Source organism: Diadema setosum, chromosome 3 (assembly GCF_964275005.1).
Source record: "Diadema setosum chromosome 3, eeDiaSeto1, whole genome shotgun sequence".
Lineage (NCBI taxonomy): Eukaryota > Metazoa > Echinodermata > Echinoidea > Diadematoida > Diadematidae > Diadema > Diadema setosum.
In genome coordinates, this window is record NC_092687.1 from 6446754 (window position 1) to 6471056 (window position 24303).

Below are 24303 nucleotides of genomic sequence, written 5' to 3' on the forward strand. Positions count from 1 at the left end.
CTGCAAGAATCTTCAGCTAATTGATTGAGGCACAGAAGAAGAAGGGAAAAAGAAGAAGAAGAGGATGAAGAAGAAGAAGAAGAAGGTCGTCTGTGTCTGTAGAGAAGAAAACCTCTACATTTGATGAGTTTTGCTGTGATGCTAGGACAGCATGGAAGATGAGCAGTGTGTCTACCTCTACATGATTCTTATCCTAGAAAATAAGTCATTTTTGTTGCTCCTGGTACATGCCCTGAAGAAGAGATGATGACATGTTTATGTGTTTTAATCTAGAGTCTTTGAAGCAAGATAGCTGGTCAGGTCTGCCTTTGACTTGCTTTGTAAAAGGAATCTGCTGATTGGAATATTTTGTGTCATCTCTGACCTGGTACTGGATTGATCTGCATTTCTGGTTGCAGAGACAAAACATAGGATTGCTTCGACTTTATGTAGGTAATTTATCATGGCCTTGAACATTGCATTCTTCTATTTGTTTTTGTTCCTCACATTCTTCGAAAGCCGTGATATCAGTAGTGGTCAAAGCCTTAAGTATAAAGTGATGTTTGCTTGTTTTGCTTCGTTTCAGCTTCAACTTGGTCTGTTGCTTTCAGACAGACCTCTTTCAGTTATAGGATTTCCTTGAAGAACTTTTCCAGTGCCATTTCATAGAGAGCTACATAATTATATGAATAGGTGTGGGCATGACGAGTACCATATAATGTGTACATTTCAGGATTTGCCGTATTGTTGCAGACCTAGAAATATCAGCTTCTATAATATAGAAGGTAACGCTGAGATATATCATAACCCAGCATCATCAATGCCAGGAGGCACCAAGAGCGCATACAGTAGCCAAGACAACATGAAGTTCTCCTGGTCATGGGACAACTGGGCATTTCAGGTTAGGTCTGGCATCCAGCATTTGAACCACGTTCTCATAAAGAGCATTGTCAAAATAATGAAATGACTGTAGGGTGCTGTTCAAACGTCAGGTTTCTCAGTTGACTTGCTTGAATGATCACAGTCAGCAGGGTTGACCACTCATGTGCCACCTCTAGGAGTATTGGTATGGCTCCTGCCTGATGGGTCAGTGGCTTGCTTTCAGACATGTTGGAATTTCTTAGCTTGGAATATTACTTGATGTTTCCCTTACTTCCATTCTAAATAAAGAAGTTGCAACAATCAATCTGTAGTTGCTACAATTGGACGCATTCTGAGATTTCTTTACTGGTGACAATGTGGTCTCTTCTCTTTGCAAGTTGTGGTCTTGACTTGACAAAGTGCAGCATATCTACATGGTGTGGAGTGGTATAGATAGACTCTATGCTTTGCGTATCGGTAAGGATGGTGCAACCGGTTCTCCAGGAAGCTCTGCCTTCGGCCCGTTATACCATTAATCGTGCCATGGGTGGTTCCTTTCTCATCAGCAGTGTCCTCTGACAAGTCTGTGTTATCTATGTGGCGAAGAACGCAAAGGCACCCTTCTTCAAGAATGGTGGTACATATACAGACTATGAAACATTCTGGTGATTTGTACAACACCATTGGCCAGAGGGGATAAGACACACAGTCTAAGCAGGAGTATGTAGGCCCTATCTTCTGAGAAGATCCATCAGCATTGATCTTATTATCACTCTTGTCACATTACACCCCCTTGGTCTGTCAGATACACGGATAAAAAACTTTACGCAGTGATTCCTACATAACACTTACATCACAAGTTGTCCAAACATCACCATAAAATTAATGCAGCTCAGTGCTGCCTGCCTACATCACCTCATGGTATTCACATAAGACGAACTTAAGGAACTTCCTTAATGTAAAGTCCTGGTATTATCAGAGAAGGAAACAACATGAACGACCTCACGTATTGTTCAGGGGCCACAGAACAGGGTAAAGGCTGTACTCCCCCCCCCCCCCCCCACACACACACACACACTTTCCCCTCCCCTCCTTCCCCCAAAAAGTAAAAAAATCAGAAAAAAAGAATCAGGAGGAAATAATCGCAACACCTATACATGTCCCACTGTTCCTTCTTTAGATTCTTCCATCTAAGCAGATGGATGGGGGGGGGGCAGGGCTTGGCCTTGATTTCCCCACACCCCGGTACTGCACCCCCACCTACACACACACTATTATTAACTACAGTGTATACACAGCCCTGTCGCTGTACACAACTGTATGTGTGTATAGTTAACACAGTATATGCAAAATGTGCACGTTGTGTATGGAAAGGGAGGTGAGACAACCCTCACCTCTCTGGAGTGTTTGTGTGTGGTCAGTGGTGTTGAGTGACAAAAAGGGGCATATTATGTTCTGTTTCTACAGGAAATATGGGGAAAACTTTGGGCAAATTGCATTTTCGTTTTCAATTAATGTGATTATTTTCCATTGGCCTCAAAATCACCAAAAAATTACCAAAAATCACCAAATTTTGATTTGATTACCAGGTTAAAATTTTGTCACCAAACAACTTCAAAAGTCACCAAATTTCACCCTATTTGGTTACCGAAATCACCATCTGGCAACACTGGCCGTTATACCATTAATCGTGCCATGGGTGGTTCCTTTCTCATCAGCAGTGTCCTCTGACAAGTCTGTGTTATCTATGTGGCGAAGAACGCAAAGGCACCCTTCTTCAAGAATGGTGGTACATATACAGACTATGAAACATTCTGGTGATTTGTACAACACCATTGGCCAGAGGGGATAAGACACACAGTCTAAGCTGGAGTATGTAGGCCCTATCTTCTGAGAAGATCCATCAGCATTGATCTTATTATCACTCTTGTCACATTACACCCCCTTGGTCTGTCAGATACACGGATAAAAAACTTTACGCAGTGATTCCTACATAACACTTACATCACAAGTTGTCCAAACATCACCATAAAATTAATGCAGCTCAGTGCTGCCTGCCTACATCACCTCATGGTATTCACATAAGACGAACTTAAGGAACTTCCTTAATGTAAAGTCCTGGTATTATCAGAGAAGGAAACAACATGAACGACCTCACGTATTGTTCAGGGGCCACAGAACAGGGTAAAAGCTGTACTCCCCCCCCCCCCCCCACACACACACACACACACTTTCCCCTCCCCTCCCTCCCCCAAAAAGTAAAAAAATCAGAAAAAAAGAATCAGGAGGAAATAATCGCAACACCTATACATGTCCCACTGTTCCTTCTTTAGATTCTTCCATCTAAGCAGATGGATGGGGGGGGGGGCAGGGCTTGGCCTTGATTTCCCCACACCCCGGTACTGCACCCCCACCTACACACACACACACACAGACACAGACACACACACACACGCAAGTGCGGGAAAACCCTGAACCCCCCCCCCCCACACACACACACAAAATCCCCTGTGGTTGAGGCATGACGACCTAGGTAGACACTTCATTAGTCTTAAATAAAATCTTTGTAAATTGATATTACGTAATCTGTCACAAAATTAGTAAGTATTTGCAGGAAATGCTATAGGAAATGTCTCAACACACATGAAACTATTAACATTGGATTCTTTGACCCTGAAAATGGTAGTTTAGCTGTCAAAATAAAAGCTCTGTGTCACTTAGAAGTTGAGATATATCAACAAAAACATTGTTTATGGCGGCCATTTTGTAAAATCCAAGATGGCGGCCATAAATGATTTGGTGCAAATGGAAACATTGTTTTTCTGATTGCTTATACTATAACGTTTCCAAATATAGTTTTCATACTCTCCACAAAAATCCGACGAGAGTTAAAATTCTAACATAAGGAACCCGACTAATACTTCTTCTTCTTCTCGTTCCCGTCTCGTATCCTTCATTCTTGCTCACTTAGCGTATGAATTCATTTCCGTATGTCTCTGCGTTTTTCTTTTTTCTGTTTCTATTTTTTCTTTTTTTTTTCCTGAACCAAGTCACTCGTATATCTTTTGTAAATTCACCAGTCTTGTGTCCTTCTCACTCTCCCTCTTCACCTCCATATCCCTTCTCTCTCTTTCCTCTCTCTCTCTCTCGTCATATTTCCCTTTCTTTGTTTTGTTTTGGGGTTTTTTCACCATATATCGTGTATATATTGTATATTTCTGTACATTTTTTTCTTTTCATCAATCGCATTTCATTCTTATTTTGTTTTTGTCATAGTTGTTTTGTACACTTTTCAGAGTTGTTTGCAATTATTATCTATTGATATTATAATGTGCTATATATTTTTTTTCAGCGGACTCCGATACCCAGAGTCTGGGTTGTGAGTAAATAAACTTTCAACTTTTGTCAACTTTTCAACTTTTTCAACTTTCAACTTTCATACCCCTGCTGCCACAACTTGAAGAAAGTCCAGACTCCAAGGTCTAGCGTTGCCGCTAGCTCTAGGCCCTTGTGCTGCAGGCCCTGTTGTTTCTGTGCTGACTTTTGCAGGTAAGGTATCTGCTTTATGGATTTGCAATGTTTTTGTAGTCGAGATAAATCTCATGGTGGTCGTATTAACACCAATGACTAGGTCTAGATATACTAGTTTTAGTTGGACCCATACCTCGGAAGAGTGGCCTGACCACGTAGATCAGTGCCGCCGCTTCGCGATCCAAGCGATGGTGTGGGTACATTCTAGGCCTAGTGCTAGCGTACTTCCTTATCCATGTAGATATTTCAAAATTCACTTTACCAAATTGCACCAAATTCACTGGAAATATTTCATGACTCATGTCCACTGTCTTGCTCACGCTAATTGGAAGCAAATCGCAAGTCGGGAAGCGTAAGTGAAGTTGTCGACTTTCCTGTCGTTGCTAAAAATAATCTGCTCTGTACGACTAAACAAGAGTGATCGCGGCGTAGTAGACCCACAGAGATAGTATACATCTCTATGCGTAGGCCCTTCCTGCCTGCGCACGCACAGACTGAAGTTAGCCATTTAATATCATGAGACACATCTTTCCAGTAATCAAGAGCAAAAAATCAATTTGTGAATTATTTGAGCTAAGTTGAATGAAAAATATAGTTCGTAATTCACACAAATCACCAAAATCATGACATTTTCCTTAGTTTAGTTCCCGCGTAAATTCCCCGCTCGCACAGTACTAGTCGGCTAACTTCAGTTCTAGATTGTGCATGTCGCGTTTACCAAGATCTCTCGCGAAGAGCGAGTTTTTTTAGAGCGACGACTTGAAAGTCGGCCTCAATTATGAAAACTACAGGTTGACCCGTTTCTTCTTTTCACAAGTCCTCACACAAAATCAGTGCGTGTGGACCCTCCACTTCCCATCCTTAGTTGACTTGTATCATACGCTTTATGTATATATCAACAAAGATGTAATTGCATCTACTTCTCATTTTCATAACATTATGTACCTTGTCAAATTATGTTCTGCAAGTATTACAAATATCCTGTACATATGCAATGTATATAATGTCTTTGTTTATTTGATGGAAGTGAAAATAAAGTTGAATCTTGAATCTTGAATCTTGAATATTGATACTTCTCGATTACCGATTTCGTTCGAATATAAAACAGTATTTTGAAATATGCTTAGAAGTATATCCTGTAATTTTGGTGCGATTTGGTTCAGCGAAATTTGAGACAGCTGTATGGATAGGACAGTACACAAGTGCTGCCTGCTAGCTAAATTGGGCCTATAAGCGTCATCTGATACTCGGTACGATTTAACGCACGCGTATGCGAGCGCTTGGAATCAGTGATATAGTTGGCACCTGTGACATCACGACATCCGGGCTCGTGAGCTCATTAGCACAATTCTCACCCAAAAAGTTATATTTTAAACATGAAATTACGGTATAAATCGTTATGAAATTTTAATTCTGTTTGCACCGCTGGGTCTTTTAGAATGAAAAGAACAAGATAATAGTATGAAACAATAAAAAAAAAAAACCGGTACAATGCCCTTTTAAATGATCTGTGCTTTAATCACAAATCAAAAGTTCATTCAAAAGGTAGCTGATGTTATAGATCGAGATCTGCTCTTACTTCTTTTCACTAATTTTGTTTGAAAGCAGATAGATATATGGAGAGCACTCGCCCCCCCCCCCAACACACACACACGACACTAAAAATTCGATACCTCTTTGCGGTAGGTAGTCAGGACGGTAGTATTGAAGACAGTTTCCACCAAGGAGAACAAGAATGGCTAAGGCTACAGGTACACCGATGACAAGTCCAATGATGAGACCTGCTTTAGAGCGTTTTCCTGGAAAATTGAAAAATAATAAACACAGTTGGAACTCGTTTTCACTCATTACTTAATACATTAACGTGTGTTAACGTGTTATGTGCTGGTACCAAAGAAGTGAATGATCGTATCTTTATAACCAGCATACACATGTTTACAAGATTACAATGGTTGGGAGAAAACACAGCGATTTTTTTCTTTGTTTTTACTCAGCGAAAAAAAAGAGCTTCCTTTATGTATTTGTTTAAATGTAACCGTGCATCAAATAACCAACAAAAAAGTCACACGCTCTGATTTTGTGTGAGGACTTGTGAAAGGGAGAAACGGGTCAACCTGGTCTATCTGTAGTTTTCATATTTTCTGAAAGAGAAATCCTTCTTCTTCATCATTCTAAAGTAATGGATCATTAGGCAAATGAGAAATTGTGTTTTTAGCGATGTTTGTAAAACAACTTTTTGCAGAATAGTGTAATTAGGTGCGTCTTAGAGTATGATCCTTTCTCCGTTTCTTAAAGCCATTTTAATACACACTCTTCATTTCTTAAAACCCTTTACACCAACTCCTCACTTTTAGTTCTCATAACCTTTGAAAGGATGAGGCTACTGCTCTGAATGTTAGATTTTTTCATGGATAGAATGTGTTAATAGAGCCTGATTAATTTCAGCTTAATGTGAAAATGTCTTCATCGCTGTTGCTATGTCGTTTTACGTTCTGTTTTAGTCCTATTCATTGCATAGAGCACGTCTCCGTTATAGATTAGACCGGGTATTTAAAAGTTTTAACACTACACACTTTTTTTGTGCATTCTTTTAAAATATTAGGTTAGGAGATTCCATTTGAAGTGAATTATACATTATCTTAGAGCTTAGAATCTGCTCTTTCAGAATCTGCCCTTTTGTGATTCAGGGTCACATATATGAAAGAATAGTCACTTTTGCGTTACATTATTTTATTTCTTAAAATTACACTCTATCGTATATACCTTTCCTGTGTAATGAGTTCACATAAAAGTTTTCCTGTACCGAGTTCACATAAAACTTTTCCTGTACCGAGTTCACATAAAAGTTGACATAAGAGTTATACTGTAGAATAATAAATGTTTTGGTATTATAAAATTTCCACCCTGTATTCATCAAAAACGTAAAATAAGCAACGTTTCATAAAACCTTGGACAGGGATAATGATGATATCTGCGGTCGACGTTCCATTGACGGAGTCTCCGGTAGCCGTACAGGTAAAGGTTTGCACTGTCCCACCGTGATTGGCTGAAACAGTGATTGTCTCGAACCTCTCGTATGTGTCTTCGGATAATACGTTTTGCTTTGATATCATAGAATTCAATATATTTCCCGACTGCCCTGTCCATAGCATGGAAATGTTAGGCTTGAATCCACTCACAACGCATGTAAGGTTAAAGGAGTTTGTATCAAAGGGAGTGTGGTATATACACTGGCTTTGATGGGCTTGGCTCGTATCGACGCACTCCTCGATCGTGTGTTTTGATGCCATCGCTGGAGAGATATGAAGTTGATGAAATGATACATTATTTATTTCATATTGGAATTCAACAGTTTACTCAGCAAGATACTGAACTTTGAAAGGATATCATCTATTTCATGGTAGACTCTCTTAATACATCTCATGAAAGCCTACACTATGAATGATAGTCACTTACGATTAAATTTTTGGTCTAATTCCCTTCGTTTGCATTCGCTATAATAGTACATATATATATATATACATATATATATATATATATATATATATATATATATATATATATATAGTATATGTTTTAAGGTTGAATTTTTGGTAAATTTCTCCTTGATTGTATTCACCACTATAGCATATGTATGTATCATTATGAAAAGTTTGTTCGCAAAAAACCGATAAGTCCATTTTGTTCAATTATTTTAAAGCGCGATTTTCCTGACACTCTGTTGGCGTATAAAGAACACGAATGATTTAGAAATCGTAACATTATGAATGTCGGTTAACCATGTAATAGGAGGTTTAATTTTTAGAAATCTACACTAAGAGGTTAATTTGAAATTTTCTACTTTTCAATGTGTTGTGCCGCAAAAACCGGTAAGTCTATACTTCTCGTTTTGTTGCAAAAGCCGATAAGTCCACCGCTCGCGGTAATAAATCTGTGCGTTGCAAGTCTTCTCAAGTTTTTAACACTGCTCATGAAGTTTAGCACAAACACATTGGTTTTTCAATGGAGATACGGTGTATGCAAGATATGTTTTTTTTTTCGAATGTATTGAAAACTGAGTTGCCATGGTAACAATACATTATACGCTGTATAGTAGTATGAAAACGGCATATTATGGTAATAAATCTTGAAAATATTGTGGATCGCAGAATGTCCTCATTTTTTTTTTCAAGCCAAATGCTTACAAACTTTGGTACACTGTTGGTGCGGTGGTGGAGACATTTATTTTGAATGTGTTGCAAACTGCAATGCTGTGGTAACCAAACGTCATTAAGATAAATCACGACAAAATTTGGTTCGAACTACTTCCTCATATTTTGTAGCAATACTCATGCAATTTGGCACACATTCTGTTCCTTGGAACGGGGGAATTAGGACATCATGTTTAGAATGTGTGGAAACTGCGTTTCCATAGTAACGGTATAGTTCATTTCTTGCGCTCCTGCTCTGGTCCCGGGTTGGACGAAATCTGGGTAACCTCTAGGAAGCTTACCGACATACACGATTATTTAGGGTGCGTTCGAACGCTCTAAAGCGAACCAAAGCGAACTGAACTAAAGCGTACCGTACCGTACCATGCCAATTTTGGAGCGTTCGAGCGCTCTGTGGAGAAAGCGTACTCACGAGTTATTTTTAGAAAGGTCACGCTTGTTTGTAGCAAGAATGTCATTCACCCCTGGCGCTTGAACTACTTACAGCTGTCCAGAACAAAGAGAATGATGTTTTTGCATTGTGACGTATGCGCATGATACGCGCATGCTTTACAACGAACTTTTGGTACGCTTTGGTACGCTTTTGGAGCACATCGGGAAGTGGTCCACTTTTGGCTCGGTACAGTACGGTACGGTACACTTTAGGAGCGTTCGAATGCTCCTCTGGCGCGGGTACGGTACGGTACAGTTCGCTTTAGGAGAGCGCTCGAACGCACCCTTAAGGCGGACTCACACTGTGCGATTTTTACTGCGATGCGCTGCGCTGCGACAATGTGCGATATCGCAGCCTGTTGCACTCTGTCGCAGGTGCTGCGATGTATACCGCACACTGTGCGATTTGTGGCCTACGATTTAAACCGTGCGCATGCGTACATCGTACATTATGGCACCTGTTCATCATGAAGAACGGTAACCATGAATGAAGTCACTCGTGAATGTTTGTATTTTATTATTATTATTATTTTTTTTTTTGCGACGTTGGTTTGTAAAGTACATGTATGTTCAAGCTTACTTTTTTTTTTCTTTTGGTTTGACTCTAAAGTAACTACAGAAATTACTAGATAAGTATGAATCAAATAACACTGTATACAGTTCTAAGAAATAAAGTTAATAATGACAGAAAAATGAAATATGCCATATTTTGGTATCAATTTGGATCATTGCCTGGATCAAAGTCCCCCCCCCCCCAAAAAAAAAAGGGGGGGGAGGGTGGGGTGTTTGTAGGATTCTTGATCATTGGAAATAATTATTTACAGCATATTATGCATATTTATGTAATTATAACAATGGGTAGAAATCACAGTAAGGGTGAAAATGTACTTCTTGGCGGAGGTCTGTATTCTCTGAACGCTTTTCTATGGCTTTGCTAGTGGAATTCTAACATTGTGGTTTCTCAAGCACATAAAATATTGTGCTGACATATTTTTCTGGCTGGCCCTTGAAAAAGTAAATCTTGTTTTGTGTATGTAATATTACCATCCAGATGTAAGGGAATCACACTTATTTACAATATATGAAGTGTTTGTTTGCAAAAACCGATAAGTCCATATTTGCCAAATGGAGATATTTGCGATTAAAGGTCAAGAAAAATAAAGAAAATAATAAGAAATGTTTTGCTTCTTTTGACCATAACTTTAAAAATGTACCTTTATATGTAGTGACCAATATATTATTTAAAAGGTATTATTTTGTACTTTATTACAGAGTCGGTAGTTCAAAATCTTTAAAAATGGACTTATCGGTTTTTGCAAACAAACTCTTCATATATTGATTCACAAATAAAAACGTGACAAGAATAAAGATAATGATATATTCAAGTCATTAAATTAGATATACAATATAGATTAATTGATCACAATTAAAGTCAATTAAATAGTTTATTTATTTCCATCATCAAAAAAGAAAAAGAGAAGATGGTACAAAGCGGTACAAGTTGTTGGTTTGTCTTTATATAACATGACTACAGCTGTATGCTTCAATTAGTTCAATACAATTGTACTGTCAAAAAAGGCCAAAAAAAAAAAAAGGCAAAACTAGTAGGAAAAGCAATATCATAATTGTGATGTACAATGCACATATACATACTCTAGTGTGGATGTCATAGTTCTTATAATAGTATCACACAAAGTGACCAAAAACATCAACTTCCATTTCTTTTCCACATAAACAATTAATAAATTCAGTCAACTTTAACATCTACAAGAAGTTCAGTTCAACGAGTTACCATTACAATTTGCACGCGACAACTACCTATGCCACTACAATATCCCAAATAATGTTGCAAAAACAAACAAACAAACAAACAAACCTCAGAGAGCAAATTGCTGCAATCTAACATACTCTACAAGCAATGTTTACAGTTAGAGTTTATGTACAAAGGTACATAAACACTTACTGTGAACATACAGTGTATTTTGGAATATGCCAAAATGAAATGATCATACCAGCATCCGAAGGGGTGCTTGGAGATGCACTAAATGTGCTACTGGTTCTAATCCCGATTAATCAGACACTGCATACACTGCAAAATACTGTGGCAAAGCAGCCATTTGAATTGAAATTCCAACTCTGTGTAAACCTTGTCCATTGTATACCTTAATAATGTAATATCATTACAGGAGATCTCATCTTCAACACTGTCCATTTTCTGTCCATCCCAGATTATGTTGGTGCCTACCTTAGACATTCTTTACAAGAAGAAGATGTGCTGGTTAAAATGTGTGGAAGAAAAAAAAGATAAAAGGTTAAAGGCTGGAGTACATGTATTTTTGGTTACACATTTTACTTTTCAGAATTGACTTATAAGCAAGAAATATACAATTGTGTTACCAATATTAAATCAGGAAGATACCAATGAATGGACATTGAATTGCTTTATATGATAAGGGTAAGTGGCAAATTGTAGCCCACAATGTAGCAAAAACAACTATAACAATTTGCTGACTCAAACTCTCAGATGTTGAGTCCAGAAATAAATGTTATCCAGCAATACAGATAGAGGTATAATAAAAAACAAGCAAACAAACAAACATAATTTTGTGCGGGGGGGGGGGGGAGATCAGTAGTTAAAATAATGATTAAAATACCATGCAGCACTTAAGCGGCAGCATATACAGATGACTGCCTAGGAAAAAATAGCCAACTCAGAATGCTGTCTGCTGCATTCACATTACTCTAAATTCAGAATTGCACAGTAACATGATTTCTTGTTTACAGTTATAGTACAACTTATTGCAATGATACATGTGCCATTCTCCATTTTTCTATTTCAAACATTTCTGGCAATACATGTATCATTGTCAGACTCACAATTTAATACACTTAGACAAGGGCAATGAAAACACACTGTGCAATTCCATCATTGTGCAATGATTAAAGCCTTGTTGATGTAGAATGGCGTTATTAGGGTGATCAATAAGTTTACAAAACTAAGTTGTTCAATGGTCAAGTTAAACTAATATTAGAAAACTTACAATAAGCTCTCACTTCCACATAGGCCTAAGGTGTTTTTACTCTGCGCAGTCCTGTGAGTGACAAAGAAATATGATGTCATGTCACTACCACTTTTGCAACAGTGCAAGTCATGTACAACAACTTCAAGGTAAAACATCTCTTGAACTTCTGAAGTTTTCCATCGATTCAAAAAAGTTTTGCTTACATGATCAGCTCACTGCAAAGTGTGCTGCTGTGGTAACAGCACTAATTGCCCTCAAAATTACGTAACGGCTTTGAGAACAGCTTTCTTCCCCAGTTTTCAAGCCATTAAAACAATATTTGGTACACATGTTGAGTTTAATGTAAAGTTGCACAAAACATACAATTCTAAACAGTAGTGGAAAGAGTGTTGCTATTGTCTCTGAACATTGTAATGGCCCTCACAAATCAAACAAAATCTTGAGGAGTTTTTTCCCTCTCCAATTTTTCAGTGATACAAACAAAACATGGTACATTTGTTGTACTTGATTTAAAGTTGCAGGATAAATTTTAAAGAGAAACTGAAAGTGCATTGCAGGAGTAACAGTGCATAATCGCCTTAAAATCATGATAAAACCTTGCACATTGAAATTCTTCAGCTGTTTGTTGGTATTTCAGAAAAAAAAAAGACTCACTGTGATTGCATGTAAATTTGATTTTTTCGAGAGCAGCTGTGTTTGTAGTTGAAATAAAACCATTGTAAGTTAACATCAAATGCATGTAAAATTCATGGAAACTTGATCTGATGGTCCAACATAAATGAAAGAATATAGTTGTAAGTCAATATGTCAGTTTCTTCAAGTTCCACCTTCAGGACTGCCTGCTGTAGTAGCTGCCATTTTCCTGCTTTGAAAAGTCACATTTTGTTTCCAGTAAGTCCCAGAGAGACAGCAATGTCATCCCACATCGATCTTGCAGTTACAGGTGTAAGTGTTGAGGTGAACTGCATGACAAGGGCTAAACAAACACACAAAAAAAAAAAGAGAGCAAAAGGGAGAAAACAGGGGAAATATTAATTGTTACAAAAATGCATAAGGTTCCATGTTTGTAGTTTAGGATGCCTCCAACTTTCCGCCCTTTTGCTCACAGTGTTTACAGCACTTGAACTACATACATTAGCAACTGACAACCACAGTTGAGTTATCAAGTTGAGTTTTTATGAAGTTCCTCGACCATGGAATTGACTGTGGAATTTTATTTTTCTTGAGAAAGTAAAAAACAATGTGGCATGTTTTTATTTTATACTTAGAGAGCTTACACCTGAATAATCCTTGTTGATGTGATAACTTAAAATCAGCAAATTTCGACAGTGATCTTAGATCTGAACCCCCTGACAAAAAGAAGTATCCCTGGATGATAATTCTGTGAATAAAGCCAACTCAACAATGTTCTTTGAAGTATGTAAATCAAATTTGGGATTTTCAGGTACACCCCAAATACATAAATATGTTGCACTTGTCTGTAGAGAGATAAACAACCACAACAAACATGTTTTTGTTTTTCTTTCTCTCTCTATTTGAGGGGTAAAGCAAACATTTTCCTTTAGTGCATCAGCAGGGTACCTACTGCTGATAGAATTTTGGTTTCCTTTGCTTCTTGACTCCTCCTTATCTTCTTAGGTATTGCGTTGACAGGTCCTGCATCTCCTTCTCCTGCTCCTTATGTGTAGCATTTCAGCCTTTGACGCCTCGCTGGTAGAGTCTTTATCATCTTGTAATTCCTAGTAAATAGGAGAAAAAGAAAAAGAAAAAACACACAAACATGAATACATATTATTGTATTGAATTAGAATGATGAAGAGAGATGCATTTCTCATATGTCTTACAAGTGATTCATTCTTTCAGAGAGATGATGTTTTCATTAATTTCTAGAAATTGCGAACAATGAACGGTATTAGAAGTTCTATGAATAAACTATTCATTACTTTTAGGCTAGCATGAATGAAATTTTTATTTTCTTCAAAATAATGTAAAAGACAATTAAATTACACTTTTTGAAATAATTTCTTTCTTTCTCTCAACTTAGTGTTTGTTTTTTAATTGTCAAGCCACCATAAAAAGAAAAAGAAACTGATGTATTCACACATGCAGTCACATAAAAATTTTGGAAAGAATGAAAAAGTGTTTATTTTATCTTCTAACACATATACTGTACCTCAGTCTCCAAAATTGGTACCAGGTAAGTGATCCTCTTGGCATGTTTGTCCTCAGAAATTGCAGGTAAGAGAGGGATTCATTTACTTCTGCAGGACAACCGGTTGCCAGCTGCTCCTTTTCTGCTCTTCCTTTTCAACACTGTGACAAGCTTGTGTATGAATTCCTTAGAGATTTCATTTTTATTCAGACCTGTTTAGGATGACACAAAGGGACAAATATTTTTAGGTATTAATGATAATTACAGTAGACTCTAAATTTACCATTTGGGTAACAAGGACAACATTTGGGAATGAATAGAGTTAACAAAAACATATAGTGATACACAAATTTATTCAACTATTCACCATTGTTTATCATTGGAAATAGCAGAAGCACTTGCATGTAACTCAGAATAACATCATAGAGGCCTGCACATAAGTGTTTCATAAATTCATATATCATAATCATAATTATTACAGTCATTAACCAGATGCTCTAAGGTCTTAGGGCCTGAAAGCTAAACCAAATTACACTATGCATTAATACATATAGTGTATTTAGTACAAGTATGTTGATATACATGAGTAACACATATGACGCATACAGCATTTGTTTCCTACAGTCTGCAATTTTGGATAACTCATGATTGCCCTTGAATGATGTTTTATATTCTGCAATCAAACTGCAAGTCCAATTTGGACACCTACAGATTGGGGCAGGGTCTTTGATGATTTCAGACTGAGAATTAATTTTGATATACTTTGTTATGAAATTAAAGGGCAATTGAAGTTAACAGAGAGTATGACATGTATACCGGTACTACAGTGTATACTATAGCCTTACCAAGTGCTGTGCACAGCACGTTTGTGACTTGCTGAGGCAGCAACGACAAGGCTGTGTTTATTATCGACACAGATTAACAAATGACGCGCTACCAGATAATCAAATACTTTGTAGCACTAGTCTGCAGACCTGGACATGAACATGTTACAGCCTCATACAGCAACAACTTTCAGTTTGGAGTGAATGATTGATCATCACATAAAAACTCGCAGTGACAAACATGGATAAAATGTTAATCACATACCAGGGGTATGTGTGTGTGCGTGTATGTGTGTGTGTGCGTGTGTGTGTGGGTGTGTATGTGGAAGTGTACTCTTTGAGAGTCGGGGGGGGGGGTAGTGGTATGTAGAATATGTGTTAAAGTCTCAACTGGAGGAGTGCTCTAGCATATGGAAGTGCCTGGATGGGGTGAATAGGGCGAAGGGGGAAAAAAAAATGCATACTTTATATACGCTTATTTTCTCCTGCAATATTTCATTTTTTTTTGTATTAAATGTATATATTTTATGTATGTATGGTATAAAACTTATGTTAACTTATTTCATGATTTATATTCTTCATTTATGCACCTCTATCTTTATGTATGTCCGAAAACAAATTTTATGTATATTTTATACATGACAATAAATTATCTTGAATCTTGAATCTTGACTACAATTTCCGTACAAATCTCCAAGATCAATTGATCAATCAAAGTTACCTCAGCTCCATTTAGGCCTTATTCTTAACAATCTAGAGTGCTATACTCCTGCCCTAGTTAGGCAATTTCCATGAGACTAGACCCTATGTCTACTCTCCAAAAAAATGTTTGGGAGGATCCGAGAGCCGTCAAAGATTTTTACTTTTTTTTTTTAATGTCATTAAACTCCTCCGAACATATTGTTTATTTTTTTGTCTAGGATCTGGATTCATACTGCTTGTACCGGTAACTATAGCAATGGATCTCAAATAATATACAGTATAGGTCTAACGCATAGAGTTCTAATTCCTCTAATCGTAATACAAAATGTAAGCCTACGGTTCTAGACCACCAAGGTCGAAGCCCAGGGCAGGAAAGGCTAGCACAGCTACTGACAATCTAGATCCAGTAGGTGCCTAGGCCTAAGTAATAATCTACACTGTATTTCTGTAGTCATCACTAGCTTAACCAGAGTAGGCCTACCGTATGATTTTTAAATCCACGAGCACATTTTTGGGAAAAAAAATGTAGGGCCTAGACCCATCTAACGTTAGTACCCTTACGGTAGATCACCGTAAGCTATAAGGGACTAGAAACATTAGGCCTACCATCGTTTAATGTTGTACTTGTAGAACGGGTCTAAAACTAAGAAGAAGAAGCCTGCTGACTACGAGTAGTGCCAACGTTAGTGCATGCTATGACTGCTACTGCCTAGTGCTTGACTAGTGCTTAGGGTCTAGACTAACCCCAGGACGCTCCATGTACACAGTTACTAGTATACTGTCCTGTGTGTTGGGGCTGGTCACAGTTAGGTCTAACGTTAGACTAGCCTGACCAGACAGCTGTGCACAGCACAGCAGTCGCTTCGCGACAGCGGCTGCGTGTAGTTAGGTTTAGACAGACTAGTTAATCTATATTTATAAGACTTAAGAATGTAGATTTCTAACATTAGAGATCTTATCAGTTACATCTTAACGTTAATGGGCTAGACTTTCAATATCAATATCCTTTCTTTCCTATCAACGTGTAAAAAAAATTATCTGGATCTCTCTAACTGTTGGTTAGGTTACTCTTTTTCAAAGTTAGACAGAAATCACGTCTAACGTTAGGCCCTAACGTTACTTAGCTGTTTACGTGTGTTAGTGTTCATGTCCACGTCAGTCGATCCAGTGGCAGTGCAATACTAAGCCAATATGGTCTAGACTTAGATCTAGGGCCTGTCCAGACCAGGGGCCTAGTTAGTACTAACGTTAGTAGTAACGTTATTTATATCCTGTAAATTTATGTCGATTTATTAAAATTCGACTGGAACACGTATCACAATGTAACGTTAGATCTAGTTAGGCCTAGAACCACTTCTAGGTTCTAGGCCCACACACGCGTATTTAGGCATGGCTAGATATGGGTCTAGTTTATAGTACCAGGTATACTCAGTAGGGCCTAGGTCTAGTAGGCCCTATAATTTAAACATTAACGTTAGATCTAACACTTTTGACTTAACAAGTTAGTCCAAGGGCCAAGGCTAATATGCATACAGACAGTAGGCCTACCGGTCCGGCGGTACGCACACAAAATTTTAACCAACCCAGACTGTTTAATCTGCCCTCGTTCAAACTCTATACATGGGACTACGTATGGACAAAACAGCTGCGATGGACGCGAGAAGCCCATATTCATGGTAGAATTACTCACGATTGCATTCTAAGTCGTTGTAAAACTCCCTCCCCATCTCATCTTCGTCATCACGTTGAGATAGATCAGTAAGCAATTGTGGAATAAAGGAAGCATATCCAGCCAAATCTTGATTAGTATTTCTTCTACAGCCTTGTTTCACAGAAAGTTTTCGATCATCGTCGCAAGCGATTGTCGCAGAATTTTGAACATGTTCAAAGTTCTGCGATGGGGCTGCGATGGCTGCGATAGCCCCCAAATCGCCGGTTGTCGTATCGCAGACATCCTCACACTGTGCGATTTCTCGTCGTGCGACATCGCAAAGGGTAAATCGCAGTAAAAATCGCACAGTGTGAGTCCGCCCTTAGATCAGCATGCAGTAGTCGTGACGCAGGCTATGCAGCTTGCATACTTCAATAGCGAAGTCCGCATCGTGCGTGTCGCTTGCATGGGCGTCACCGGGGGGGGGGGGGGGAGGGGGTGCGTTAGGTGCGAACGCGCCCCCCTTCAGTTTCTTAAACACACACACACACACACACACACGCACACACACACACACACTTCAAACTGCGAGCGACCTCAACGCCGGACTCTGAATAATTATTCTTTTCTATTTTTTCTATATTTTGCACCAGGGAGGAAAAAAAAAATCGTGGGCAAAAACAATTCGTACCCCTGGTTCTGGCAGCACTGATTTTATACATATCTACTAGTATTCGATACAGTGTTTACTATTTATCGACCGTACTGTACATCCGTACGATACGGAGCACGTACACGTTTGCATGTACGTGTGCTACTTACAAGTATGTCGGGTCTATGTACGTTACTTCTAACCAATCCATACTGCCAGCCCAAGAGCGAGCCTTAGCCTCATTTAAAAAAAAAAAAAAAATGGAGGGGCAAGCATATCATTTTGCCCACCCCCCCCCCCCTCCATAATTCCAGAGACGAGAAGATTTTCTTACCATTTTTTTTTTGACAGAAAAACAAAAAGTTACCCTCATGAAAATATTGGAGGGGCAAGCATATTTTAATTTTGCCCCCCCCCCCTCAATAAATCAATAATTCCCGACATGAGAAGATCTTCTTGCTTTTGAAAGAAAACAAAAATGTTGCCTCCACAAAAATATTGGAAGCCAAGCGCACCATTTGCCCCACCCCACATAATCATAATTCCCGCGATGAAGAGATTCTTGCTTTTTTGTTAGAAATCTGTCCAATTATTTCACCCTATAGCAGTGGCGTAACTACGGGGGGGGGGGGGGGGTGCGCCCCCCATCCGTTGATTAAAAAAAAAGACTCACCAAACTAGTAATTCAAGGGTTAGTAAACTGCTTTTGAATGAAAGGGTGAACAAGAAATAGGATATTTGTCTATGATTTCTTTTAACCATAATTAAATAGGTATAATTTGATTATAGTGTGAAACATTGTTCAAAAAGCCCGGACCCGACAAAAGATTGTGATTCAGCTTGATTCCTGGTTGGCATTCTGCATATAAGCAGGATGTGCGCAGTGTACTCAGAACATCCGAACGGCAAAAAGAGTCGCTACAATGTTGCGCAATGTGATGTTCAAGTTCAAAGTTCAAAGTTTATTTCATTTTTCAACAAAAACATATGTTTCACTTCATATAGTAACAGAAAATAAGGTAAGTCGTCGGGTGCCCGTGCATAGGCCGCTAACGCAATACAATTTGTATTGCGTTAGCGGCCAATGCACGGGCACCCGACGAAGTAGAACATAGTGAAATAACAAGAGTATAACAATTGAGGACCTAAAGTAATCATACATTGTATTGCAAGAAAGAAATATAAGTGATCAAAGCGAAATACATGATTGTATACCGTTGTTTGAAATGCGCAAAATGGAGGGACCCACTAAAAAGACAGAGCTTGTAGTATGTGGGTCCCTCTGGAAAAGAACATCAACGAAAAGATAAATTGAACCGTCGTATATACACAAAGATAACAAAGTGGAAGAAGTCTGGAAGCCCACTAGTTAGTTAGATTAACAAATACATACATTTACATAGACGCGAACTAACATAAAACAGGACTAGACAGCAAGACAACTACTAAAGAAAAGGTTGTAAAGGACAAAACGGGATGGACAAGACTGACGAACTGAAGACAAAATAGCAGACAAGGACGCAAACAAGAGACAGAAACAGTAACAGAACAACAGAAACAACATAAACATAATGTAGAATGTACACCTTTGTACCTTTTTACGCTTTTTACGCTTATGATTTTGCAGTGTTGCTTTACATACTAGTCTGTATAAAAATGTCTTGCATTGCCAATAAAAAGACTTGACCTGGGGTAATTTCTAACTTTTCCATGTATATGATACACACACACACAAACAAACACGCACAAATAGGGGATGCTCTAAAGTGCAGATTTTGGAGATCCTTCCCCCGCTTGGTAACTTCGACGCCACCTCGCTGGTCATACCTCCCCCACTCATGAACATAAACCGACACCCTTGACTACCAGTGGCGGATCCAGGGGGAGGGGCGCACCGGGCGTCCCCCCCCCCCCCCTCCCTCTTAATTTCCAAAGCGAAAAAATATGGCTCCAAATGGCAGTTTGGGACTGTAAAAATGTCAAAATTTTCAAGCTCGCTCTCTTCGCTCGCTCGCATTTAATTGTTATGCCATTTACCCGATGTTGCTGCCAGTAATTGCAAGCAGTTGCGCCCGTTGCGCCCCCCCCCCCCTCTCTTAATTTCCAAAGCAAAAAATATGGCTATAAACGGCAGTCTGGGGACTGTAAAATGTCACAATTTTCAAGCTCGCTCGCTCCGCTCGCTGGCACCCTTGACTACCAGTGGCGGATCCAGGGGGAGGGGCGCACCAGGCGTCCCCCCTCTTAATTTCCAAAGCGAAAAAATATGGCTACAAACGGCAGTTTGGGGACTGTAAAATGTCACAATTTTCAAGCTCGCTCTCTCCGCTCGCTGGCATTTAAATTCTCCTGATATTGCTGCCAGTAATTGCCAGCAGTTGCGCCCGGTGCGCCCTCCTCTTAATTTCGAAAGCAAAAAAGATATAGCTTCAAACGGCAGTTTTTGGACTGTAAAACGTCAAAATTTTCAAGCTCGCTCGAATTTAATCTTTATGCAATTCTTCTGATGTTACTGCCAGATTGTCAGCAGTTGCGCCCAGTGCGCCTCCACCCCCTTAATTTCCAAAGCGAAAAAATATAGCTATTTTTTTACTATAAAATGTCAAAATGTTCAAGCTCGCTCTCTGTGCTCGCTCACATTGAATCGTTATGCAATTCACCTGATGTTGCTGCCAGTATTTGCCAGCAGTTGCGCCCGGTGCGCCCCCCCCCCCCCCCCCTTAATTTCCAAAGCGAAAAAATATGGCAAAGAACGGAAGTTTTTGGACTGTAAAATGTAAAATTCCCCTGATATTGCTGCCAGTAATTTGTCGTTTCACACCGTCATTCCATAATCCATTTATAGGGGGGACAAACCCCTCCCACAACCTCCCCCTTGCTCGTTCCGCTTGCTCGGGCTCAGTCGCGTTCATGACATCAGTGTAAGAATTATTACTAGACGTTTATCTAGATTATACCATTTATAGGCAAATTGTTCAATAACAATTTACTTCAAAATGTACTGATACCTTAAACAAGTGGGACTGTTTCAAGTCGATAAAACACGCAAAAAGCCTGCATCAAATTGCACCATTTACAACATCAAAATGCAAGAAGTTCTCACCGTGGGAGGAGCGAGGACAACAGGCATTTCCATACCCTCCCCCCCCCCCCTTGCTCGCTCCCTCGCATACTAACACCCCCCCCCCCCCCCCAGATTAAATCCTAGCTACGCCGGTGCCCTTTCCCCGCTTGGTTTCACTCAAAAAAAAAAAAAAAACAGTAAAAGTCTTGGGATTGAGAGCTTTCTGTATTCCAAATGTCTGTCCAAAAAATCTCGTTACCAAAACGCACCCCCTTGCAAAAAAAAAAAAAAAAAAAAAGCTGGTGACGCCCCTGGCATGATAGTTACCATGTACAGCACGCATAACGGAGCGTAATCAATGAAATTACCTGACACACTATCTGACATGCTGATCGGTTTATGTGGACTTATCGATTTTTGCAACAAACCGAGACATGGACATATCGGTTTTTGCCGCAAAACACTGATTTTAGACTGAAGTGTTGTTTTGTTATCCTGATTATATCTTCAGATTGGTCCCTTATTCCTTAAATCACAGTATATGTCGATTGATTTTTATGAAAAGTGCACCTAATATTTTTTGCGAGCACACTCTTCATACAGTGCTTATCAAAAAAGGTAATCCTACTATGGAGACGTATTATTGTAAGCTATGGAGAGTCCAATTTGGTTGTGAGGAAAGAAAAACTCTTACTCTTTCCATTGATACCTAGTAATATTGACAATAATGTAATGCATGACTGAACACAAGACAACAATGACAAATTGCACTTTTTCCAAGTTTGAGTGTCACATGAGGGGACCATGAATGTCGCAATGAATGCGGGATATCTACCAATGAAAGTGGTCAAATTAAAACAGGCCAGCTTGCACGACTGCATGTTTGTGTTTAGGGTTGCTTTTTAATACCTTCTGTTGTTCATAACATTCAACATGGCCACATTGTCTATAACTTGGTCGCTCCCACAAAGGCTAATCCACTATCCATTATTTTTCTCCCTCTTTATATTCAAGACATGGTTTGTCAATGTGAGTTATGTGATGAATATTAACAGAAAAATGGACGGTGTGGGTTGGCTTTCTTTTTTCTTTTTTTTTTGGTTGTTTGTTTGTTAGAGTGGCAAGTTCTCGGACAGTTGGCCTTGCTAACGATAATGGATCATAAAATGTTAGGAAAAAAACCCTAAAAACAAACCTGCATTGGTACAGGCTGGCCCATTTATTTGGTGATTTTCATTGAAAGATCTCATCCATTCAGTGAGACATTCATCGTTCCTTCTTGTGACACTCAAACTTGGAAAAAGTGCATTTGTCATTGCATGTTGTCTTTATGGTCCACAACACTTAATGAACATACACTGTATTATTCATATCTCACACAACACGTGCAGGATCTCATTTATTATTCGTAAGTCAATGTGATTATGTAATTCATGATTTTGTTTATTGACAGTCATTCTTTAGTTGTTCTTTATTCCTTTATTAGTTTCCACGTCCACCGAACATCGATTTTACTCATTTCACCATATTCACTTGAGATGACTTTTTTTTTTTACTTGATTCCCAAGTGAAGTAAGAAGAAACTACTTACACCATATTGTTACGAACGTGGAATTTTCAAAGACCTCAAGATTCTTGTGCACCACCTGGCAGTAGTAACGACCTTCATCTGCCACCTCCAAGTCAGTGATAACTAGGCTGAAGTCTTGGTCGATGTGGAATCGTTCCTCCCTGCTCTCAAATACCCCATCAAAGAATGTAGCCTTGGGTGTCCTTGTCTGCTGATCTGAGATACTTTCCTTGATCCAGTACACACCAAAAGGTTCCCCCTGGATGTCACACCTCATTCGGATGTCTTCCCCTTTCCATCCTCGAACGGTGGGGGCAGTACCTACAACTGAGGCTACAAGGACGAAAATAGTACAAGTAAAGGGTTTATTGCCACTTGGTCTACTATAAGATGGTCTACTTTCCAGTCCGTGTATCACCACTATGGCTAAGCTCACGTGGTCTACTATCAGTTTCGTCTAACGCAAGTTTGGTCGAATCCTCATTTGGTTCAATGCCCAGTTTGGCTAATTATCATTTTGTCTAATGACCAGGTGGTCTGATTGCCATTTCGTATACTTGGATTCCCCCCCCCCCCCCCATTTGTGCCATTTGGTTTCTTTTCAGTATGTCTAAATCTAGTTAGTATATTTATCATTTGCTCTATGGACATTTCGACTAATATTGCCGCTCGTATACTTTGCCCGATTGTTCTCTACATTTCATTCGGTCTATCAGGCTATTAGTCTACTCTCATTTCGTCTAATGTACGAATACATGTATATAAGAATTGGTATCTTTCGAGTTTTAGTTAATTACTCCATCAATTTATTTTACCAAAGCCCTGAAATTTGCAAGTTTTTTTTTTTTTGTGTGTGTAATTGTGTGTGTTTTTACCCTTTCACTCTCAACTCCAAAGTCCTTAGAGAAAGGTTGTAATTACTTCAGCCCTTCCAAAGAAAAGAAGCTTCCTGAACGTGCAACACGAAACCAATGTAGTCCCAAAATTCTAAAAGAAAACGTGTCCTGCCTGCAAATGAGATAATTATTATATTTTGTTGAGGTAATTACTCTCACCAATTATACTTTATCAGTTTGTTACAGGCTATAGATTTCATCTTTTAAGACTATATTTCAGTATGTTTGGCATGACAGGTGGTAGGGCTTGGACTGCTCTACCTTGTTTACAGGTTCAAGTCCAATAGTATGACCTCTATAATTATGTGCAACCTCTTTCTTTCTCCATGGTGCCATGTTACGAACAAGCTGTTTGAGCAGTACAGAGATCACATAAAGATATCATGGATGCGTCATTTTTTTTTTTCACTCATACCAGTGAGAAGCTGTTTTAGATTATGAGACGATAACATCATCAACCTACCATTTACGTGTTCAACATAATGACTGTCCAAGAACTGTTTTTGTGAAAATCTGAGAAACTCTTCACTAATTATCAATAGTTCCACTGAATTTATCTAATTTTGATCAAATTTTTTACTTCTGCACCTGTAAAATGTTACTCTTCCCTTTCAGAATAACTTTCAAAACGGTTAACGTCAACTGTAAAACAAATCATAGTTCACCTCTAGCAAAGTATTGTACCAAGACACTTTCCCTATATAGTGACTATCTTTTTAATGATGTAATCATTATTGTTGTTATTTTCAAGCAGA

The 24303-nt window shown here is 38.8% G+C and overlaps 1 protein-coding gene across 1 annotated transcript in view; it reads right to left on the bottom strand.

Annotated features, from left to right (window-relative positions):
* Window positions 1–24303, bottom strand: part of LOC140226693 (T-lymphocyte surface antigen Ly-9-like) — a 104586-nt gene that overhangs the window by 64421 nt on the left and 15862 nt on the right. Inside the window, exons 2-3 of the mRNA XM_072307133.1 lie at window positions 22674–22985; window positions 7319–7663 (exon numbers count right to left, since the gene is read on the bottom strand). Coding sequence (XP_072163234.1) covers window positions 7319–7663; window positions 22674–22985 — 657 coding nt within the window. The remainder of the gene's footprint in view (window positions 1–7318; window positions 7664–22673; window positions 22986–24303) is intronic.